A 15,267-nucleotide genomic window follows, 5' to 3' on the forward strand; every position below is an offset into this window, starting at 1 on the left:
GAATTACAGTACATTTCAAGCACAAACTCAATACAAAGACTGTTAACTGTGAGTTGTTCAATTCATCAAAACATTTATAGACGTACAAATAGACACTTCTAAAGAACAGAACAGAAGTACTACTAACTGTAGGCCTACTGTATACACTTCATATATAGACACAGGTAGGTTTTTTATATATATATACTGTATATATACAAATATCATACTTTTGATTCCACAACATTTCTAGGAGCCCTATTTCAAATAGGCCTATGTACTGTAGGCATATCGGCCTATAGTGCAAATATTGTGAGCTTGTAGATCTGCTATTTTCACTATTATATGTGTTTATTTATTTATTTTAATTTCTAGAAGATCTTTGAATTATTTGGAAAATGTCAAAATTTGAATATTAAAAAAAGAAAATGTGATGGGCTATACTTTGCAATTTGTACTTTTTAATAAAAAAATAATTAAGCACTATCATGTAGCCTATTAGCTCTGGTCCATAGCCTTCTACTGCTTCTACGATTCTGCCCTACTGCAGGGCAGAATCGTAGAAGCAGTAGAAGGCTATGGACCAGAGCTATGCCTATATGTACTTTTGAAAAATTTTAAGTAGCCATGGGCAACTTTCACTTGTAGTTGCATTGAGTAGCCCATTTTTATTAGTATTTTTTTGCAGGAGTAGGCCTGTCTTTGACCCAAATATGGGTTGTGTAGGATAGCCTAGTCCACTTTAATTGACCTTACTTTATTTGGCCAACATTTTTACATTCAGTTGAACTTGTTCACCCACAGGAGGACAATAGTGTAAGCTAGATTCCCTGAACCTCTCTCTCTCTCTCTCTCACGTCTCTCACGCACACACACACACACACACAACAAATGAATATCGTAGCCTACACTACTATACCAATTATTCTCATGAGAATATTACAGTGTGCCTCTCTTACTGTAGCATAGCATGTCTTTCATTTCGGCTTCGGATCAGTTGTTAATGTTTAATGCGTTTCGTAATGCTATCGTAAATCGTCGCAAATGCTCCAAAAATGCTTTAAATAATGAGCCTTGTCGGCCACCCGCATTTTACTGTGTAGTAAAATTAATGAGAGACACGTTGCGCTGCGGTTTCCATCCAACAGAGGAGGCAGAAAGTTATGCCGTGTTCCTCAAATGTTTTCACATTAGGATTTTTCACTTATCGATTTTTCGAGGGGGAGGAGGAGAGAGTTGCTGCTATTTTAAGGCCTAACCCCTAAAGGCTCTTTATATTCCCTCGGGAGGGAGAGTTTAATTCAATGCAGACACGAGCGAACATTTTTGTCGTTGGACAATTATTATGAAATAATAGGCTAATATAGAAGGCTATTGATAGGTTACATTATTTGACTTACTTTAAGTTACTTACCTTGAGAAATACAGCTGTGTTACAGTGTTCGTTCGTCGTCGTCACTCAAGTAGCACATGCGCGCGCGTGTGTGTGTGCGCGCGCGCGCGTGTGAGAGAGAGAGAGATTTATAGTTATTTCTAGCCTATCATTTACAAACAATAGGCTACAGTTATAGATTTTAGGCCTACAGACTATTGATTGAAACTAATTATAGACTGCACGCAGTACTGTACAGATATCACACACACACACACACACACACACACACACACACACACACACACACACACGCACGGTTTTGAAATTCAATATAGGCTGGTAATAAAATAAATGTATACAATTATAATTGACAAAATTGATGTTAGAATGACAACACGTAGCATTGTATATGAGTGCATAAGTTGTTATAATTTTATAATACCTAAAAGCTAATCGACCATACATGCCTGTGATGCCCGCATGCACTTTATATGCTCCATCCCTTAGAGTATCTCCATCCATACAAGATCAGCTATTTTCCCCACGCGACACCGTCGTACGAAGGAGTATAGTTAGTAAACAACCAGATTTGACCCAGTAAAAAGAAAAAAGTCTGCAATTGATTCGCTCAGTTGTTAATACCGCCCCCGTGTGGCTGAACATGGGTCTGCATGTTTGGCAGCAGGATTAAGACCATGCACTCACCTCTTGTGACCACCTGCCAGTCTAGAGAGACACACACACACACACACACACACACACACACACACACACACACACACACACACACACACACACACACACACACACACACACACACACACACACACACACACACACACACACACACACACACACACACACACACACACACGGCAACATTTAAACTTTTGAAAAGGGCATGTTTGAAAGACAAAGAAGAGGTCCCGCACTCTGTCAGACACTTGCCAAAAAATGTTGCTCTTAGTCTTGAGTCTTTATTAGGTCGACGTTTCGGTGAGATAAATGTCTGTCCTGATGAAGGTCTAAGCGACCGAAACGTCGACCTAATAAAGAGCAACATCTTTTGGCAAGTGTCTGACAGAGAGTGCGGGACCTTTTCTTTGTCTTTCACAGATACCCTTTTCATTATATGCTCTATTGCCCTACTCACCTGTCACCAGCCGTTTGAGGTGTGCATCGGCCATTTGCTATCCATCCATCCATCTTCAACCGCTTATCCGTAGTCGGGTCGCAGGGGCAACAGCTCCACCAGAGTGCTCCAGACTTCCCTCTCCAGAGCAACATCAGTGACTTCCTCCTGGGGGATTCCGAGACGTTCCAAGGCCAGTGAGTCGATGTATATCCTCCAACTGCGCCTTGGTCTGCCCCAGGGTCTCCTCCGAAACTTTTACCATAATATGACATGGCATGTCAAAATATAGGCGAACATTAAGGTGAGCATTGTGTGAGCTTGCTTGGAGATCGGCTATTTTCAGCGAAGAGATTTGGTGTAGAGTGGAAAAGAGAGGGCCGGGGGCCAAGTACACACCCCTGATGGACACCCTCTGACCCATGGGTTTATTTAGTACTGTACCGAAACTTGCACAGATGTCCAAAAACAGCCGATCTACAAGCTCACAATGTGTCACTTTGCGATGAGTTGCGAGCTCATACAGATCTGCTCTTTCCTCTGAATGTTGGCCCCCCAGAAGAGAGACTCTTCCAGTGGTTATACTTTGGCGTCGCTCACACATAAAATACAGGGTGCTCTCTCGCTGTCCTTTGGGGAGAGGTGTGGGGGGCGGGGGAAAGATCAGCTCACAATTCATTTTCCATGGGAGTCACATGTTTCTTTTTGACGAGACAAGCTTGCTCCGTGGCTGTGTTGTGGGAGGGGGGGAGGGGGGGGGCAGAAGACTCGTCAAAACCACGTGACTCCCATTGAAAGTGAATTGCGAGCTGCTCTGCCCCCCCTCTCCCCCAAGGACAGCGAGAGAGCACGCTGTCTTTTATGTGTGAGCGACGCCTTAGCATCCATGCTGGAATGAACAGAACAGCCACAGGAAGCAGTAGGTGAGGTTCACGTTTTATTTGTCACTCCTCAATATACATAAAAAAAAAATACACATACTGTACAAATATACCTTCTTCGAGTAACAGAGAGTACCGCACGCACACGCGCACACACGCACACGCACACGCACACGCGCACACACACACACACACACACACACACACACACACACACACACACACACACACACACACACACACACACACACACACACACACACACACACACACACAAGAAAGCAAGCCTATATAGGCTGCTACTGTAGTGCATTGGTGCTCAAACCTTTTCACGTCATGGACCCCCATATTAATATGTTTATTTATTAGCTTATTGATTATTATACATAATCATAACTAACCTTATAGACCTACAGTCACCTTAACCCTGGCTTAGACCTAACCCTGGCCTGCATCTCTAACCCGTAGCCGCAACATTGACCAGCAACATGTCAGCGCTTTGCACAGAACTGTATACAGTACAATGGTAAGGTTTCTCTCTTGGGTTGATCTATCTACAGTGAAACCATTGGAAGCTTCATGTTGCGTTCAGGTCGTGTTCAGGTGGTCTCCCTGCGGAGGGGAAGAGGTCGTCATATGCAGGTGGAAGTGGACGGGTGGTGGTGCTGGTGGTGTTATCGTCACGTTCCTGGTACTCTGCCGTCTCCTGAGGTCTGTGGCGGGGCAAATACAGTACAAGCACCTTATTTACAGTGGCATTGCTTCCCTAACATTTATGTGTATAGCCTACTAACTAGGGATGTCCCGATACACTTTTTTCGTTTCCGATCCGATCCAGATACCACATTTCTGTGTTAGCTGATCCGATACCAAATACAAGAAAAAATATCTTATTTTGAAGTCCACGGACCGGCAATAGTGTTTACGCTATATGTCTCGTGTTGTGTTTATAGCAGACTCCTCACTCAAATGTGCACTTGCAGTTTGAGCAACTCGAAAGCAAACTCTAGATGCCCCAATTTTTTTATTTACCTGCCATAGTGTCAACCGCATACCCCTGTGTCAGATCGGTGGTTAGACTGGCATATTCGCCGATACCGATATGATCCGATATGACCAAATAAGGGCCGATCCGATACTTTCACGATACCGATACAGTATCGGGACATCTCTACTACTAACTATAAATATGAATATGTCCACTCTCAATGTTTATTATGGCTATAGTAGGCCTATGTGTTCAAGTTTAATGTGTTTAGATTTCCGTAATCACACATCATCTTTGTATTAACCGAGTTAATACAGAACTCTAAAACATCATGAGTGAAGTCCTGAGATGTGGAATGTCCTAGCTTATTGTATACATAGTGAATTCCTCAGCCAGTGTTAATGTGTGTACACAATGTAACACAAATTGGGTCAATTTGGTTATACATTAGAGTTAAAATTTGATAAAAGAACATGAGTATTTTACTGTGTAGCCCGAGGAGGATATTTGATGGGATCTCAGATATAATAATGGGACCTTATGAGTAGCAAAAAGAACCAAGAACAATTTGCACACGGCAGAGTCATGAGTGTTAGTTAACTCTTTACTTAATGACCCTTACAGGTCTTATTTTTCCTTCTTCGTCTTTTTTTAGTAAGTTAATGTTTATGTGCTGACATTCTCTACTGTTTCTCTGTGTGTTCATTAACAGGAATGTGACCCTTCCACAGTCAATTTAAAGGAGAACTTCACCCCATTTTCAATGTTTCATAATATAATTGCTGAATGCTTCTGTCTACTTGGTCTGTCTCAGAATGAGTGTCGGGCAGGCAAGCGGCAAGAAAGTGCCTACAGCAGGCGTCTCTTCTGGGTTCTTAAACAGCTGGTGGATGGAAATGACGCCCGCGCGCGCGCGGCTTCAACTTGCAGCGTGGGGCAAAGCCACACGCGAGCGTCATTTCCATTTCCATCCACCAGCTGTTTAAAAACCCAGAAGAGACGCCTGCTCTAGGCGTTTCTTGATCTGGACTAGTGTCCATACAGTTGATATGGACAGTTGATACAGCCCACCAATGAGGTGCTGAGGGAGTAGACAGAAAGTGTGCCATCAAATAATGAGAATGAGTGAGGACCAAGTAAAAATAATAATAATAATAATAATAATGGATTGTATTTTTTAGAGCGATTTTCTATGCACTACGTGCTTACTCAAAGCACTTTACAATGGTCCATTCATTCATACATTGGGAGGTGAAGCGGCGAACAGTCGACGCCAGCGTCCTCACTTCCCACATTCACACACCGACGGTGGCGAGCTGAGTTCAGTGTCTTGCCCAGGGACACTTCGACATGTAGACAGGAGGAGCCGGGATTCGAACCGCCGACCCATGGATCATTGGACGACCTGCTCTACCTAAGTAAAGCAGGTAAGTAAAAGTATCAATATACTGCAATATAGAAATGCAAGTAAAAGTGAGCTTGTAGATCGGCTATTTTCAAATGGCCAACATTATCAGAACCAACAAAGTAACTAGTACGGTAACTACAGTTTTCAAATATATGTAGTGTAGTGGAGCAAAAGTACAATATTTGGATCCAAAATGTAGTGGAGTAGAAGTGAAAGTATTAGAAATGGGAAATATTCCAGTAAAGTAAGTAAGTACCTCAAAATGTCACTTACAAGTACAGTACTTGAGTAAATGTGGTAAAGTTACTTTCCACCACTGACTGCAAGTAATCAGGCTCTGACTGGGAGTAACGAGCATGGATAGAATCAGGAACGAGTACATCAGAGGGACAGCGCATTTCAGATGTTTTGGAGATAAAGCCAGAGAGGCCAGACTGAGATGGTTTGGACACGTACAGAGGAGGGATAGTGAGTATATCGGTAGAAGGATGTAGAGGTTGGAACTGCCAGGCAGGAGGCCTAGAGGAAGGAAGACCAAAGAGGAGATTTATGGATGTAGTGAAAGAGGACATGAAGTTAGTTGGGTGTGAGAGAAGAGGAGGCAGAGGACAGGGTGAGATGGAGGCACATGATTCGCTGTGGCGACCCCTGAAGGGAAAAGCCAAAAGTAAAAGAAGACAAGCAAGTAATCAGGCTTTAATTACCTGCTGGCTGTGTGGTGTGTCGTTTCTACGAGGACGTGGACTGAGCCGTCTCCCTCCGTGGTGGTGAAGGCTGGGTTGTCTAGAGCACACGCAGCGTGGTACCGTGGAGGAGGCGAGCTGGGACTGCAGCTCAGCTGGGCTGCGGCTGCAGCGGGGCTGCGGGCTCGCTGCAGGCGCAACGCAGCATAAGGAGGTGGAATGTTATACATCACGGTCTGACCTGCAGCGCCGTTAAACACAAAGGGATGCCGCCCCGTCGACGGCATGTTCTCCAGTATCTCGGGCATCGTAGTATCTTCCTCGTGGGCCCGGTGTCGCTGCCTACAGGGCAGGATGATACAGGGCAGCATCCCGAACCTGCAGACGCTGATGAGCATGAAGGTGGCGCCCACGGAGAGCAGGATGGGCCCCAGCAGCTGGGTCCACTCGAAGGCCTCGCCGGCGTCGTAGTTGAGCCAGCCCATGGCGGTGAACGTCATGCCCATCAGGCCCAGGAAGATCCCCGAGAACAGCAGCGAGGCTCCGGCCTTCTCGTCATCCAACGCGCTGCGGCCGCCTCCTGCACCGCCATGATCCGACCGACCTTCCCGAGGGTGAGCGTTCTGAGAGAGGTCGTCAGACGACACTAGGATGACTGCTGGAGGACTTCTGGGGCTGCTGTTGTGGTTGTTGTTGTCCTCTCTCTGAGATTGCTGCCTGGTGGTGTTACAAGTCCACAAGTCTCTGAAGTCTCCTAGTTGCTTCATCGTGATGCAGCCAGCCCGTTGTGGTGACAGACAGTCCTCTGCAGTACAGCTCACCTCTCTCTCTCTCTGTGTGCGTGTGTGCGTGCGTGTGTGCGTGCGTGCGTGCGTGCGTGCGTGCGTGCGTGCGTGCGTGCGTGCGTGCGTGCGTGCGTGCGTGCGTGCGCGCGGCCCCCTCTCACGTGAAAATTGAGAAATCCTGAGTACACTGACTAACAGAGATGGCAGGTTATAACTTAACCAACACTTGACCTTTGTTGGCCAAAACAAGCTCTGCTTGTCTACAGTATGGAATGAGTTCACCAAGAACCCTCTGTCCCCAGCACCATGTCTCCATTAACAGACATTGTGTTACACTCACACCACCGGGAATAAAATGTAGGACCCAAAATGCAGGAAAACACCCAGAGGAAACAGAAACAAGTGTATTTGATAATATAATAAACATTTGAAGTACTCTGTGTATCATACTGACGTGCACCCAGTGCATGTAAGTGGAGGAGCCGGACAGTTATAGCCCTGCAGAGGGGTCTTCTGACCTATTGACCCTCAAGAACATACTGTACATTCTATACATTCAACAACAAGTGTATTTATTCCCATTACTACATTACTGTATTACTGTATTGAACTCTGGCTAGACGCCGCTATTAATTTCATTGTCAAAGTATTTGTATACTATGTGCAGTGACCACAAATTGAATCTAATCTAAAAAAGAATGGTCAGTATGGTACCTTCTGACTGAGACAGCATCAAATCCTGCCCATGCTGGCATAATGACATGAAACCATACCATAGATTATTGCAGATTGTGTGTTATGTGAAATCTAAAAGCCATGAGCGAGTGAATGCTACACTCAATGACCTTTCCCAAAAGGAACTTCTAAGACTTTGCCTCATAACAACATAACAACATGTTTACTTCTGGGAATGCATGTTGAAATTACCTCGCGTCACAAGACATCCCCATGTCTCCAACTTGCAATGAGACCTCCATATGGTAACTGAGCCATGCATTGCACAACGAAAGAGATATTGAGGAGGCAGATGAAGACCAGCTAGGATTCGGAAGGAGGATTCGGGGAGAGTGGACGAACCGGCTAGGGATGGCCAGAGAGAGGGAGGAATAGGAGGATGAAGGAACCAGAGGGAGTGGCTGAGACGATCAACCCCACTGATGACCACATCCATACCTTCCAACATTCCTCCCTCAGAGCCCGGTCCCAGGCATAGCGTGAATCCCACGCTACGACGAGAGGCTCAGGGGTTCCCCAGACGATCCGACCCCTGCCGCCTGCCTGCCTGCCTAGCTGCCACGCTCTCCCTCTCCCTGAGAAGACAGACGACCACCAAAGTCTGCCTCTCACTCAAAGCTCAAAAGACCTACTGTACGCATCGATCTCAGGAAAGTGAATTGCATTACATCAAGTTACTAATTCATGGCAAATAACTTTATCTATCCTATCATTTCATTATTGCTTCATTTGATTTGTTTCTTAAATTCTATTTGAACCCAGCATGAACTCTTGTTTATTCTGATGCATTTTTATTGAGTTTGTCTAGCTTAGGTATGGACATAAATTGATTCATTTTTATAAAAAGTCTGATCATCGCTCAGAATTGAAGTTACTGGTTTTTGACACATGCAAAGTAAGAAAGGCTATTACCTTCAGATTCCGTAGATTTATTAAGATAAAATAATAATTGATTATTTTATAATCTTTTTAATTATTTTATTAGTGGTTTAAACTTAAGGGTTAAATACAAATTAATCTTGTGCTTATTCCTAAACTCATTTCAATGGTGCCCCTTTTAAAATTCAGAATGATTTTGATTAATTATTTCATAATTATTAATTCCACTGATATAAAATCTACAGGATGACTCCTATATGATTACTACACAAGGAATGAAGTTAAATAATCTTTACTTATAAATCATGAACCCAAGAGGGAACCCAGGACAGCAAACGAACAGAAAACAATAATCCAGCAACCAAACACAGGGGGAGAGGGGAGTTGCACCACTCGGTTCATTTTTGTGATTTTTATGTTTTTTTTAATGTGTATCTTTGTTTGGCTCAAAGGTCAAAGCTGTGCAGGTGAGGAGGGGGAGGATTTTCTCAAATCTGTCTTTTATCCAATGGCTGTGAAGAAAGCAGGGGCGGCTGGTCATCACAGGGACAGGACTGTGTGTGTGACCGCGTCAGTCAAACTGTGCCCATGAAGTGCCTACGCTATACGCCCAGCGGCCCATGAAGTGCCTACGCTATACGCCCAGCGGCCGACCGGGAACATGAAGTGCCTACGCTATACGCCCAGCGGCCAACCGGGGACATGAAGTGCCTACGCTATACGCCCAGCGGCCGACCGGGAACATGAAGTGCCTACGCTATACGCCCAGCGGCCCATGAAGTGCCTACGCTATACGCCCAGCGGCCCATGAAGTGCCTACGCTATACGCCCAGCGGCCGACCGGGAACATTCTGAGTTCTCCGCTATACGCCCAGCGGCCGACCGGGAACATTCTGAGTCACCGCAAAGTCACAAGCTGTGCACTTTTAAACTCCAGTAGGCCTATATGGGTCAGTGTATGTGGGTCATTCTACGATGGGAGGACTGCTGTGTGTCCTCCCCTGCACCCCCCCCCCCCATGCAATTTAAAATCAAATACATGCCCTCGTTAGATATTTGGAGGAACCTTGTATTCAAATAAAATATATTTAAGTTCTTCACGTGCCAAAGAAGACCGAACCTATAATCTACCAATGAAGAAGGGAAAGCATATAGAGATGTTACAAGCTTAGCGACAGACATAATTGTTTATTTTGTAAGTTAGTTAGCTAAACATTATATTGCCCAATAGCATTGGTAACATGTCCCACATTGTCCCACACACAAACATACTCTTTGTCCCTCATGATGTGGTTTGTCTGGATCTGGTCACATATTTATAAATATGGAAATTACCTTGTTGAATCATCAATGCTAGTATCCAAATTCAAAACCGTGAGTTTGTTACAGAGCAAATAGAATACAGTATGTTTGTGTAAGGCTTTGAAGATTGAAATTGCGGAATACAATTTAAGAAACCAGTGACGATAAATCATATATTTTGTATTATACCAGATTGTTGTGAGCTTGAACACTGTGAGGCATTCTAAAGCCAAAAGATACCCACAACTCTTGATGGCCTGTGATGCACTTTCACTTATATAAAGTAGTTTTTGTTTTCATCACTTTCAAATCATAAATATTAATTGTGAAACTGTGGTAATAACAACTGTATATATACCTTTATGATTATATCTGCGCTAATGTGCTGTTCACATGACTTAGTATACAGCAAATTAAACCAGACTTAAAACATGTTTGTCTTGAAGCTTGAAGGTTTCGCAACGTTCGCCACGGCAACTTGCTCGCTTTAGCTTGCTCGGTGGTCGTTCTCGTGGCTGCAAGTTCGCTTGAGACAGCGCTCCTCCGTCATCAATGCCCTGAATGCAGAACCTGAGATCTTGGTACAGCAGGTCAGTAGACGCCGGCTACTGAGACCATTCAGGGGTCTGATTAAACAATTAATGTCCCAATTCAGTGCATTGATAGCATTCGAACCTGGCACACACCGACATGAAGATACTTTTGGAAAAAGTAGACAACCCCGTTTAAGCCCTTAAAAGTTTAACGCCTGGCATGAGAGCGATACAGGAAGAGGAGTGGAGGTGGCGGAGGTGAAATAAGCATGAAAAGGGCATTCCTGCACGCACACACACAGGCTACAGATTAATTCATATACATAACTTATCACCACGCTGCTGTGATACAATCAAGTGCAGCAGGTTAAGTGGATGGAGGCTTAAAAACGCATCACGCGATGATACGTGCTCTGTGTGGTGAGAGAGAGAGAGCTCAATGAGATCAGCGCTGAATAGAAGCCACACACACAACACGCAGCAGGCATGAAGACATCCCAACGGTGTCGGACAGAAAACCTTATATCTCCATCATTATTTCATCTTTTGCTGTTTTTTGTAGATCTGCTATTTTCGCCATTAAAAAAAAGGAGAGACAGATAGGCTAGTATTAATATACTCTGAGGAAAAAAATAGAGTCCGCAACACCGGTATGAAAACTCAGCTCCACTGGTTTATTTGATTCAACGTTCCGATCACTAGGATCTTCTTCAGGAAGAAGATCCTAGTGATTCGAAACGTTGAATTCATACCGGTGTTGCGGACTCTATTTTTTCCTCTTGTACTGCCTTTTGTCCAGCACCTGGGCTAGAGTGGAGGTGCATGCTCTATTACCTTTATTAATATACTCTGGCATACAAGATTGGACAAAAGTATATATGTATTTATAAAACAATAAGTTACGTACTGCTTTAAATGCGTCTTTTCTCAATATTATATTGAAGTCTTTACTAGAGCTTGTACTCCCTCCCGTTTCCATCACCTGCAGCCCCCCCCCCCCCCCCCCCTCCCGTTTCCATCACCTGCAGCCCCCCCCCCCCCCCCCCCCCCTCCCGTTTCCATCACCTGAAAAGAAAACGTTTTTTTGGGACATACAAGGTTTCCGCCCGACAGCGACGATTCTGTGTAATCGAGCCTCAGCACTTAACCCGTTCTGGACGGTCGGGAACCCCTTTTGGTGTTTTAAGCATTATGTTATACTTTAGCTATTGAAGAATAGCACATCTACAAGCTCATAGAGCTACGAGCTTTTAGATCTGCTATTTTAGAAAAATCGTGGCGCAAATCTTTGAATATATATTCTTTCACAGCGAACGTTTTTAACTCAAATCTTTGCTTCTGGGGGTGTCCCTGGAACAACATATTTTCAGATGGGGGTCGGAGGCCAATTACATATAATTCTGGGGGTTCCTTGACGTGAAATAGTTGGAAAACCACAGGATTTAGAAGGCATTATTTTGTAGAATGGTCCTCAGGTCTAAATGGGTTAAGCCAAGGTGCTATAGAGCAGTCTGATGCTGTGCTGCTGCTGCTGGGCCTGAAGTCACACGTTAGCTGAATGAGAAACATTCACTCTCCACTAAGTGCTCATGGATGACTTCTCATCATCATGCCTGATAACTGCAGTGGTAGAATGTACAACTACTAAGTACATTTATTTACCTATGCCTATTTTGAGGTACTTGTTGCGAACGAAGTGAGCACTAACTATAGAAGCTGGCCAAAACTGTCTGTCTGTGTGTGTGTCAGTCAGTCTGTCTGTCTGTCTGTCTGTCTGTGTGTGTCACGCTGTAACACCACCCGCCCGCCACCAGAGGGCAACTGAAATTGGAACGATACAGAGGTCTGTGTGTGTGTGTGTGTGTGTGTGTGTGTGTGTCAGACTGCCACAACAGCTTTGTTCACTTCCCGCGTTTACGAGTCTTACTTAAGTGCCTAAAAAAATGTGCACAAAAAAATATGGTGAGGCAGCTTTTTGCTTCTATGGCCCAACAGCCTGGAATAAATTACCATTCCAGCTCAGACACGCACCCTCTGTAGACATTTTTAAATCTCAACTCAAGACTCACCTCTTCACTCTTGCTTTTAGTTGAGTTTTAATATCTGCGTTCCTACTCTGTCCTGACTGATTTGCTGCATGTTGTGTTTTTATTTATTTTTTCTCTATGTTTTTATACTTTTATTTTGTTCTTTGCCATTGTTCTATCATTTTAACTACTTGACTGTGTTTTATTGTATTCTATTTTTGTGTCCTGCCCTGTGAAGCACTTTGAGCTGCATTTATGTATGAAAGGTGCTATACAAATAAAGTTTATTATTATTATTATTATTACTTGTACTTTACTTGTGTTTCCATGTTTTCGATATATGCTTTGTACTTCTACAGTATATTGTACTTTTTACGCAACTGCAATTATTTGAAAACGTTAGTTACTACTAGTTACTATTGTAATTAGAAAACATACTGCAGATGAACTAATTCAGCCCCATTTAATAATGAATTGGCCGTTGGACAATACCCGATCTACAAGCTCACAACACATGTTGATTTGAGTTTGTAGAGCTGCTATCTTTTTTGACAAATTTGGAAAACTGAAAAACATTCTACATCAATGAGTACTTTTACTTTAGGTGTTTTACGTCAATTTTGATACTTTTACCCAAGTAACATTTTGAATACAGTATTTCTACATTGTGATGTTGATACTTTTACTTAAGTAATGCTGTACTTCTGTTACATGTGTCGGTTAAACTTCATTAAAACCGTGTGTTTCTTCTGTTTCTGAAGGTGTGTAGTTTTATTTTGTATAGGTTTGTTAGTTATCTGATTGCATTAAACGACGTTAAACAACGTTAAACTCACTTTGCCACTCGAGTTGCCAGTCACTTTATGCATGCGCATATCCCTCTATTACTAAAGATTAGTTTTAGATTGATTTTGTATATTTATCGAGTTGCACCGTATGTTGCATGTTTATTTTGTTAATGTTTAAAATCATGTTTTAAAACCACACACTTGAACCAAAGCCTTGCAAATCTAAAATAAAAACGAGTTTCACTCCCAACGTTCATGTTGCAATTCATCCCTCCTATCCCCCGGACGGGATTGTAACAACTTACTTATTCCACCAAGTATCTGATGACTTCTCCTCATGCCTGAGCTGCAAACCATCAGCTGCTGTATCGTCTATCATTGTGTAGAGAAGTACATTTTATTGACATGACAAATTGGAAAGCTTGTCCTGAATCCTACATTATTACTGTGACAGCCAAATTACTGCATCATGTTCTAATCAGGGGTGGGAAGTAAGTACTAATGTACTATTTTGAGTTATTTGTACTTTACTTGAGTATAATTCCAATACTGTCCAATACCTTTACTTCTACTCCACTACATTTCAGAGGCAAATATTGTACTTTTACTCCACTACAATCATTTGAAACTCTTAGCTACTATAGTTACTTTCTAGATTTTGATTATTATTACAAAACATACAACCACCACTTCAGCCCTGTATTTTGACAATTCCAGTGTTACTACTGCTACTTTTGGTACTTTAAGTACATTTTTATGTCAATACTTTTGTACTTTTACTCAAGTAAATTTTGAATCCCGTACTTTTACTTATAACAGAGTATTTCTACATTGCAGTATTGATACTTTTACTTAAGTAAAACATGCACACGTACTTTTCCCCCATCACTGGTTCTATAATCCACCACGTTTTATTTTTGTACACTTCCGTAGCCAGACAAGACAACTATCCCACAATGTCCGACCCCCCGGAAGCGGAGAAATTAAGGAAGCTGCCATCTGATCGTCATTTACAGTCACGAAAATATATTTTTCAAATCCCTTTTGTGTTGCCATGTATTCTGCCGGGCTCAAATTTCAAGATTCTCGTGGCCAGTGGCGTCACAGACATTTTGAGGGGCCGGTGCTCAAGTGAAAAAAATAGGGCACATGGAACCCCCCGGAACCCCCCCCCCCCCCCCCCCCCCAGCAGCTTTTAATCCAGAATATTGGTCGATGTCACCATGGGCCACATACTGTAAGAAAACAAAACAAAAATAAAATGAACAAACTTGTACGGAAAACTAACTTTCAAAAGGGCACATTGCTGTCCAGAGGGCAAAAGAGCAGGTGTCTATCTGTGCACGCCCCTGCTCGTGGCCCAACAGCGAGCCCCGGCCCACAGGTTGGGAATCACTCTGTAGGCCTACTGCTCTACTGCTTTAACATGAAAAAACAAACAAACAAACCAAAAAAAAAACCTGACAACAACAAAAAACGTATGTTTTAAGTTTCAACAAATACAATATATCACGTACAGTCGTACACCTTTCATTATTAAGTTCCATTAGTCCAGTAAAGTTACATTAAGTTTCTTTACGATTGTAATGGACGACATACATTCTGTTCCATGTGTATTCCTCCATGTTGCGGTGGTCCTATACTACAGTCTGTAGTCTCCTGCTCTAACCAGCCCTGTGTCTGTATATGTACACTCCAGTAACATCACCTCGGCATCATAAATAATGCACACGTAATGCAAACACGGTGACATGCAAACATGTTTTTCGCTT

At 43.1% G+C, this 15,267-nt stretch overlaps 1 protein-coding gene across 1 annotated transcript; it reads right to left on the reverse strand.

Moving 5' to 3' along the window:
- Nucleotides 1–3,693: 3,693 nt before the first annotated feature.
- On the reverse strand, nucleotides 3,694–7,290 carry tmem174 (transmembrane protein 174). The gene is made up of 2 exons (XM_079523720.1): nucleotides 6,468–7,290; nucleotides 3,694–4,080 (listed from the first exon to the last, which is right to left on the reverse strand). Exons 1-2 carry the CDS (start codon nucleotides 7,211–7,213, stop codon nucleotides 3,945–3,947), a joined length of 882 nt encoding a protein of 293 aa, XP_079379846.1. The 5' UTR covers nucleotides 7,214–7,290; the 3' UTR covers nucleotides 3,694–3,944.
- Nucleotides 7,291–15,267: the final 7,977 nt, after the last annotated feature.

This window comes from Electrona antarctica (genome assembly GCF_951216825.1).
Source record: "Electrona antarctica genome assembly, chromosome: 16".
Lineage (NCBI taxonomy): Eukaryota > Metazoa > Chordata > Actinopteri > Myctophiformes > Myctophidae > Electrona > Electrona antarctica.

Bases quoted from the DNA above. Each gene is read 5' to 3' on its own strand.
- tmem174 (XM_079523720.1), bottom strand. From the start codon at position 7,213: ATGAAGCAACTAGGAGACTTCAGAGACTTGTGGACTTGTAACACCACC. The intron at 4,081-6,467 runs GTAATTAAAGCC...GCCCCGCCACAG, and splicing joins ACACACCACACAGCCAGCAG to ACCTCAGGAGACGGCAGAGT.